The sequence below is a fragment of the Sinocyclocheilus anshuiensis genome, unplaced genomic scaffold, assembly GCF_001515605.1.
Source record: "Sinocyclocheilus anshuiensis isolate Anshui unplaced genomic scaffold, SAMN03320099.WGS_v1.1 scaffold2803, whole genome shotgun sequence".
NCBI lineage: Eukaryota > Metazoa > Chordata > Actinopteri > Cypriniformes > Cyprinidae > Sinocyclocheilus > Sinocyclocheilus anshuiensis.
In genome coordinates, this window is record NW_015551013.1 from 85,649 (window position 1) to 93,814 (window position 8,166).

Consider the following 8,166-nt stretch of genomic DNA (forward strand, 5'->3'; position numbering starts at 1 on the left):
ACTCTCACACTCACTCACACTGTCACTCACACTCACTCACTCTCTCACACTCACTCACTCTCTCACACTCACTCACACTCTCTTACACTCACTCACACACACTGTCACACTCACACAGACACACTCACTCACACACTCTCACACTCACAAACACACTCACTCACACACACACTCAGACACACTCGCACACTCTCACACACACTCACACACTCACTCACACACACACTCTCTCACACACACTCACTCACTCACACACACACTCACACACTCCGACACACACACACAGACACACACACACTCTCACTCACACTCTCTCTCACTCACACACACACACACTCACACTGATTTTTTTTTGTTTGTTTTTGTTTTATTTTTTGGTTATTATTATTTTTATAAAAAATGCTATATTTAATTTTCACACTTTATTTTAGTCGTTTTAGTTTTAATGCTGAAAATAAAGATTAGATTAAGTTTTGGAGGTAATTATTAACTTATCTCAGGTGATTAGTTAAAGAGTTACTTATTAACTGTGAGAGTGTAGTAATTAAACAAATAGAAATGTAACTGATATTTATTATTTCCATCGGGAACGCAGCATGCTTGAGCTGAATGTGTTTCTAATCACAGAAATGTAGCAGTAGCTGGTTATTAATCTGTACTAGTAGTGTTCAGTCAGCACTGGTTAGTTTTTGCTGTCAGAGACTCTCACACTGAGGCACTACTACTAAATACTAAATACAAAAAACTCTGTTTACTTCAGGTGTTTTCATTTTTAGTTTAGTTTTTTTGTTTTTAAGGCAAGAATTTTTTCTACATTTTTGTGTAGTTTTAGTTTTTTTAATCTAATTTTTGAATCATATTTTAGTTAACAAAAATGTTTTTTAGTTTTGGTTACAGATTTTTTTTTTTTTTGATTTATGAATTAAAAGTAAATGTGTGCAATGAATCAAATACACAGAAACTCAAAGCTGTTCACTACAAACTGATTAATTAAAAGTTTGGTTTAACTTAAACTTAAGAAATGCAGTACTATTTAGAATAAATAAATCATTATCAAATCATTTCAATCGAAATACATTTGAAAATATTGATTAAATTGTTTTCTGAGTTCATTTGATTATCATCATTTATAATGATAATTCTCTATTAAATCATAAACCAAGAAATCCAGAAAAAATAATTTTCATAGCATTTGTATAAGTTATTAAATGAATTGATTAGATCAGAATAAAAAGAAAAAGAATTTCATGGGGCTCTATAAGTTATTAAAAGTAATCCAAATGTAAAACCTGCTTTCATCAGAAATGATGATCAGCCGTCTTCACACAGACTCTTTCACCGATCATGATCCGATCCAGTTTATTTCTCACTGTGGAGCTGCATGTTCATGTTGATGTGAAGCGAATCACTTCTGCAGCTGGTCGAGTGAATCGGAGTCATTTGAATCGAATCGGTTGTGTTTGCTGTCGTTCCATTAGGATCAGCCGCCTCCGTACTTCCCTCCTGAGAATCCAGACAAGAAGAACAACTGAAGAACACGAACACGGACTTCTGGGGGATCGGAGCGATTCGCTCGTGTGCTGGATGAGTCGTTCTGATCGGTTCATTTGATTCGGTGTGTTTCTCTCTGTCAGAGCTGAAGCAGCCCATTCATTTATACTGATTTACTATTTAGCCCGAAAAAAGTAACATAAACACTTCTATTTCTGCTTACTCCGTTTTTAATCCTGGTGTGTGTGTGTGTGTGTGTGTGATGATGGACTCCTCTGTAAATTCCTTTTGATAATATAATAACCATAATTCATTGTAAAGTAGGTGATAGTGGATCAGTCCTGACAGAGTCGATGAATAAAGCTCTGTATTCTCTCAGTGTTCTTGTGTTCATTTCATTCACGTCCTCTGTTCAAACTCGCTTCAGATCATCACAGCAGTTCAACACCAGATGAAGTGTAAGAAACCGAACCACACTGAGTGAAACACGCGTGACCTCATCATCATCATCATCATCATCACCGTGCTAATGAGCGTCAGCTGATGGACTGCTAGTTGAGCTGGCTGGTTAGGGTTAGTGGAGATTCTCAGTATGAAGTGAGCTGAAGTCTGTCTCTCTGATCATGTAAGTTCATCATATTGAAACTGCTGCTTTTAGAAACTGAATCAAATGAGTCGAATCGCTCGAACTGCTGCTGATCAGAACCGTGTAAATGCAACGAAAACAAACCAAATGCAAATCTAGTGAAAGAGTAATCAATTTAATACAATTAACAAATAATCTAATATCATTAAATATAAAGTGTCCGTGTAAAATGTGTTATTTGATCAAATTGTATTGTGGAGCGTTTGGTTAATCAGGCCAGTAAGAGACTAATAACTACGACTCTTACTTTTATTACACGTGTGTCATTAAAAATGTCTACAAACGTATAAAACTGACCCGAGATCAGCCTCGAAACGGTTTGAGCTCAGTCTGGATATGACACTGACTTTTCTGTGTTCTGATATTTAACTAAAAATTCTACCAAGGTTTCTTAACTTGCATAGAGTATGTGAACAGAAAACAAGCTTTCATTTGAATATTCGTAGCTCGATCGTAATGCTGCTTGATAAAAAGATGTGAACTGTATTACTTTTAAAGTGTATGCCTGCGATCTCTCTCCGTTACGTGTGTTACATGCTTTAAAACCTCCAGAAACATTCAGACGCAGAGAAACATCTGCTAGAAGATCAGAAAGTTAAATCAGAATCCACAGCTGGAGTTTCTCTGCTGTCAGACGGGTTAGTTATGACCTTTACTAGTCAAGCCTTCACCTTCATCTAGAGCAGATCAACATGAGGTGTTAGCATAGATAGACAGACGGATAGATAGACAGACGGATAGATAGACAGGTAGATAGATAGATGGATAGACGGATAGGTAGGTAGATAGATAGACGGATAGATAGACAGACAGATAGATAGATATTTCTACTAATTAACCGAGACTTCATCATTAGCCACTATAGGAAAATAACTAGAACAACAAAGTGCCGTAAACGGTAAAACTCTTTGTGCATCTAAACCAGTGTGTATTAAAATAATATGATAACATCAGTTTACAATGTCAAGCAGCTTGTTTACAGGTAAAATAACTGGAAGTCTCAGACATACAAGACAGAAATCCCAGCATTAGAAATAAAGCTCGCTTTCCTCTGCACTTTGCTAGAACTCAACATGTGACAAAGGGGTTATGGGTAATTTTAGCCAAAACTCATGCATGGACCAACACTCTTTTACAATCCATCGTCCAGGCACGTGTGGCTCACTATGGAACTAGTCTCAGGGCTCGTCCCGCAGGAACCACACCTCGTTACGCCGGCTGTACGGTTTGATTGGCGGGTCATAGCTGCAGCACAGGTACTGTTTGCGCTGGAAGGGGGCGGAGTCTCCCAGTGTGCACGTCAGACGCGACGCTTCCGCGCGGAACGCGCTTTCGCCCGCGAAACCACCGAACCGCCTGCAGGGGGAAACAGAGATGGCTGGTTAGTTAGTTAGTTAGTAGCATCGCTGCTAGAGACGGTGAGTTATTGTGAGCTGACGTACAGGACGTATACGGTCATCCCGGGCCGGTCCTCGATCCGTATGGATGAGTCTGTCGGGGTGGGCGGGCTGATCTGGAAGGATGATGGGATGCACAGAGCGGCGACCAGACGGCGGTTCAGAGAGCCGTCATCACGCGGAAACACAGTGAAGATGATGGGGACGGGCGTGATCATGACCTCACCTGCATCACAGAGACACGCTAAAACACACTAAACACTGACAAATACAGATCATTCAAATACTAAGATAGCTGCAATATGGCTGAGGAATTTTCCCAGTGAACACAAGACATATAACGAATGTTTTGCTAACATTCCCATTAAGTTCACAGTACACAGTTGGACTGGGTTGACAGAACTGATTAATAAGTATTAATCAATCATCTTTTTGGTGAAGTCATCAATTCTTAAATCACAAAATCGATCTTTTATTTTTTGCTATTTTCAGTTGATACGTTTATTAGCCTGTTTTCAGTTGATGCGTGAACTTTATTTGTAGTGTCATCCAGTAATTGCAATAGTCTTTGTGATTTTTTTTTCTTTTGATATGAAACAAATTTTCAGCATTCAAACTGGTGCGCTCTGATTGGCTGTGTATCTATTTGCAATGCTTCGATTGGCTGATTTGCAGTGTTCTGATTGGCTGCGTATCTGTTTGCAGATTTCTGATTGGCTGTGCATCTGTATGCAATGTTCTGATTGGCTGCTCGTCTGTTTGCAGCATTCTAATTGGTTGCGTGTCTGTTTGCAGATTTCTGATGTAGATAGATAGATGGATAGACGGACAGATAGACGGATAGGTAGGTAGATAGATAGACGGATAGATAGACAGACAGATAGATAGATAGATAGATATTTCTACTAATTAACCGAGACTTCATCATTAGCCACTATAGGAAAATAACTAGAACAACAAAGTGCCGTAAACGGTAAAACTCTTTGTGCATCTAAACCAGTGTGTATTAAAATAATATGATAACATCAGTTTACAATGTCAAGCAGCTTGTTTACAGGTAAAATAACTGGAAGTCTCAGACATACAAGACAGAAATCCCAGCATTAGAAATAAAGCTCGCTTTCCTCTGCACTTTGCTAGAACTCAACATGTGACAAAGGGGTTATGGGTAATTTTAGCCAAAACTCATGCATGGACCAACACTCTTTTACAATCCATCGTCCAGGCACGTGTGGCTCACTATGGAACTAGTCTCAGGTGCGTATCTGTTTGCAGATTTCTGATTGGCTGTGCATCTGTATGCAATGTTCTGATTGGCTGCTCGTCTGTTTGCAGCATTCTAATTGGTTGCGTGTCTGTTTGCAGATTTCTGATTGGCTGCGCGTCTGTTTGCTGCGTTCTGATTGGCTGCACATCTGTTTGCAACGTTCTGATTGGCTGCGAGTCTGTTTGCAGCATTCTAATTGGCTATGTGTCTGTTTGCAAAGCTCTGATTGGCTGCGTGTCTGTTTGCAGATTTCTGATTGGCTGCGCGTCTGTGTGCAGCATTCTGACTGGCTGTGCATATGTTTGCAGCATTCTAATTGGCTGCGCATCTGTTTGCAACATTCTGATTGGCTGCGAGTCTGTTTGCAACACTCTGATTGGCTGTGCGTCTGTTTGCAACACTGACTGGCTGTGCCTCGATAGATAGATATTTCTACTAATTAACCGAGACTTCATCATTAGCCACTATAGGAAAATAACTAGAACAACAAAGTGCCGTAAACGGTAAAACTCTTTGTGCATCTAAACCAGTGTGTATTAAAATAATATGATAACATCAGTTTACAATGTCAAGCAGCTTGTTTACAGGTAAAATAACTGGAAGTCTCAGACATACAAGACAGAAATCCCAGCATTAGAAATAAAGCTCGCTTTCCTCTGCACTTTGCTAGAACTCAACATGTGACAAAGGGGTTATGGGTAATTTTAGCCAAAACTCATGCATGGACCAACACTCTTTTACAATCCATCGTCCAGGCACGTGTGGCTCACTATGGAACTAGTCTCAGGGCTCGTCCCGCAGGAACCACACCTCGTTACGCCGGCTGTACGGTTTGATTGGCGGGTCATAGCTGCAGCACAGGTACTGTTTGCGCTGGAAGGGGGCGGAGTCTCCCAGTGTGCACGTCAGACGCGACGCTTCCGCGCGGAACGCGCTTTCGCCCGCGAAACCACCGAACCGCCTGCAGGGGGAAACAGAGATGGCTGGTTAGTTAGTTAGTTAGTAGCATCGCTGCTAGAGACGGTGAGTTATTGTGAGCTGACGTACAGGACGTATACGGTCATCCCGGGCCGGTCCTCGATCCGTATGGATGAGTCTGTCGGGGTGGGCGGGCTGATCTGGAAGGATGATGGGATGCACAGAGCGGCGACCAGACGGCGGTTCAGAGAGCCGTCATCACGCGGAAACACAGTGAAGATGATGGGGACGGGCGTGATCATGACCTCACCTGCATCACAGAGACACGCTAAAACACACTAAACACTGACAAATACAGATCATTCAAATACTAAGATAGCTGCAATATGGCTGAGGAATTTTCCCAGTGAACACAAGACATATAACGAATGTTTTGCTAACATTCCCATTAAGTTCACAGTACACAGTTGGACTGGGTTGACAGAACTGATTAATAAGTATTAATCAATCATCTTTTTGGTGAAGTCATCAATTCTTAAATCACAAAATCGATCTTTTATTTTTTGCTATTTTCAGTTGATACGTTTATTAGCCTGTTTTCAGTTGATGCGTGAACTTTATTTGTAGTGTCATCCAGTAATTGCAATAGTCTTTGTGATTTTTTTTTCTTTTGATATGAAACAAATTTTCAGCATTCAAACTGGTGCGCTCTGATTGGCTGTGTATCTATTTGCAATGCTTCGATTGGCTGATTTGCAGTGTTCTGATTGGCTGCGTATCTGTTTGCAGATTTCTGATTGGCTGTGCATCTGTATGCAATGTTCTGATTGGCTGCTCGTCTGTTTGCAGCATTCTAATTGGTTGCGTGTCTGTTTGCAGATTTCTGATTGGCTGCGCGTCTGTTTGCAGCATTCTGACTGGCTGTGCATATGTTTGCAGCATTCTAATTGGCTGCGCATCTGTTTGCAACATTCTGATTGGCTGCGAGTCTGTTTGCAGCATTCTAATTGGCTATGTGTCTGTTTGCAAAGCTCTGATTGGCTGCGTGTCTGTTTGCAGATTTCTGATTGGCTGCGCGTCTGTTTGCAGCATTCTGACTGGCTGTGCATATGTTTGCAGCATTCTAATTGGCTGCGCATCTGTTTGCAACATTCTGATTGGCTGCGAGTCTGTTTGCAACGCTCTGATTGGCTGTGCGTCTGTTTGCAACATTCTGATTGGCTGCGAGTCTGTTTGCAACACTCTGATTGGCTGTGCGTCTGTTTGCAACACTGACTGGCTGTGCATCTGTTTGCAGCATTCTGATTGGCTGCGCATCTGTTTGCAGCACTCTGATTGGCTTCTTGTCTGTTTGCAGCGCTCTGATTGGCTTCGTGTCTGTTTGCAGCGCTCTGATTGGCTTCGCATCTGTTTGCAACGCTCTGATTGTCTGCGCATCTGTTTGCAACGTTCTGATTGGCTGCGAGTCTGTTTGCAGCATTCTAATTGGCTATGTGTCTGTTTGCAAAGCTCTGATTGGCTGCGTGTCTGTTTGCAGATTTCTGATTGGCTGCGCGTCTGTTTGCAGCATTCTGACTGGCTGTGCATATGTTTGCAGCATTCTAATTGGCTGCGCATCTGTTTGCAACATTCTGATTGGCTGCGAGTCTGTTTGCAACGCTCTGATTGGCTGCAAGTCTGTTTGCAACGCTCTGATTGGCTGTGCGTCTGTTTGCAACATTCTGATTGGCTGCGAGTCTGTTTGCAACACTCTGATTGGCTGTGCGTCTGTTTGCAACACTGACTGGCTGTGCATCTGTTTGCAGCATTCTGATTGGCTGCAAGTCTGTTTGCAGCATTCTGATTGGCTGCGAGTCTGTTTGCAACGCTCTGATTGTCTGTGCATCTGTTTGCAACGTTCTGATTAGCTGCGCATCTGTTTGCAGCATTCTGATTGGCTTCTTGTCTGTTTGCAGCACTCTGATTGGCTTCTTGTCTGTTCACTTAATGTCACAATGCAAATATGTAAGGCTCGTAAAGCTCCTACAAATGGCTTGATTTTCTTTAGTAAAACATACTGTCTCAGTTCTCTCTTCTGATTTTGTGATGAAATATGAGCCGAACATGATCTCAGTTTCATAATATTAATAAGGTAACACTTATTACTGAAGCTTTTACCACAAGACAAACGCACACAAGCACGAGTGAACAGGCAGATCTTTAGTTAGTGAGCTGAACTATCGCTAACGATCACTCCAGACAGACAGACAATTATTATTCTCTGTGTGTGTGTGTGTTACCTTGCAGTCGGTGCTCAGCAGTTTATACTCGCTCTCTTCAGTGGCTCCAAGCAGCCAGTTTTTGATCATGACAAACATGCTGAACGCAGCTGCCGCGGCTCCGTCAGGTGTGTGAGTGTGTGAGTGTGTGTGTGTGTGTGTGTGTGTGTGTGTGTGTGTGTGAGAGTG

At 41.7% G+C, this 8,166-nt stretch overlaps 4 protein-coding genes across 6 annotated transcripts in view; 2 read left to right on the forward strand and 2 right to left on the reverse strand.

Annotated features, from left to right (window-relative positions):
* The window catches only part of wbp2nl (WBP2 N-terminal like), a 7,562-nt gene extending 5,693 nt beyond the window's left edge, over positions 1 to 1,869 (forward strand). For both annotated transcript variants that reach the window (XM_016450521.1, XM_016450522.1), the window contains exon 8: positions 1,479 to 1,869. In XM_016450521.1, the coding sequence (XP_016306007.1) occupies positions 1,479 to 1,532 (54 nt within the window). In that variant the 3' untranslated portion in view covers positions 1,533 to 1,869. The remainder of the gene's footprint in view (positions 1 to 1,478) is intronic.
* Positions 1,870 to 2,020: 151 nt separating this feature from the next.
* LOC107661076 (macrophage mannose receptor 1-like) overlaps positions 2,021 to 8,166 on the forward strand; it is a 43,995-nt gene continuing 37,849 nt past the window's right edge. For both annotated transcript variants that reach the window (XM_016450517.1, XM_016450520.1), the window contains exon 1: positions 2,021 to 2,116. The gene's annotated coding sequence lies outside the window, so the exon portion shown is untranslated. The remainder of the gene's footprint in view (positions 2,117 to 8,166) is intronic.
* On the reverse strand, positions 3,074 to 3,765 carry LOC107661078 (heme-binding protein 1-like). The gene is made up of 2 exons (XM_016450523.1): positions 3,580 to 3,765; positions 3,074 to 3,493 (listed from the first exon to the last, which is right to left on the reverse strand). The coding sequence occupies exons 1-2, from the start codon at positions 3,750 to 3,752 to the stop codon at positions 3,316 to 3,318; spliced, it is 351 nt and encodes a 116-aa protein (XP_016306009.1). The 5' UTR covers positions 3,753 to 3,765; the 3' UTR covers positions 3,074 to 3,315.
* LOC107661079 (heme-binding protein 1-like) lies at positions 5,343 to 6,034 on the reverse strand. Its single transcript, XM_016450524.1, has 2 exons — positions 5,849 to 6,034; positions 5,343 to 5,762 (listed from the first exon to the last, which is right to left on the reverse strand). The coding sequence occupies exons 1-2, from the start codon at positions 6,019 to 6,021 to the stop codon at positions 5,585 to 5,587; spliced, it is 351 nt and encodes a 116-aa protein (XP_016306010.1). The 5' UTR covers positions 6,022 to 6,034; the 3' UTR covers positions 5,343 to 5,584.

Excerpts from the sequence above, each read along its gene's own strand:
- LOC107661079 (XM_016450524.1), bottom strand. The coding sequence starts at position 6,021 with ATGATCACGCCCGTCCCCATCATCTTCACTGTGTTTCCGCGTGATGAC. Across the intron at positions 5,763-5,848 it reads GGGATGACCGTATACGTCCT|GCGGTTCGGTGGTTTCGCGG; the intron begins GTACGTCAGCTC and ends TTCCCCCTGCAG.
- LOC107661078 (XM_016450523.1), bottom strand. The coding sequence starts at position 3,752 with ATGATCACGCCCGTCCCCATCATCTTCACTGTGTTTCCGCGTGATGAC. Across the intron at positions 3,494-3,579 it reads GGGATGACCGTATACGTCCT|GCGGTTCGGTGGTTTCGCGG; the intron begins GTACGTCAGCTC and ends TTCCCCCTGCAG.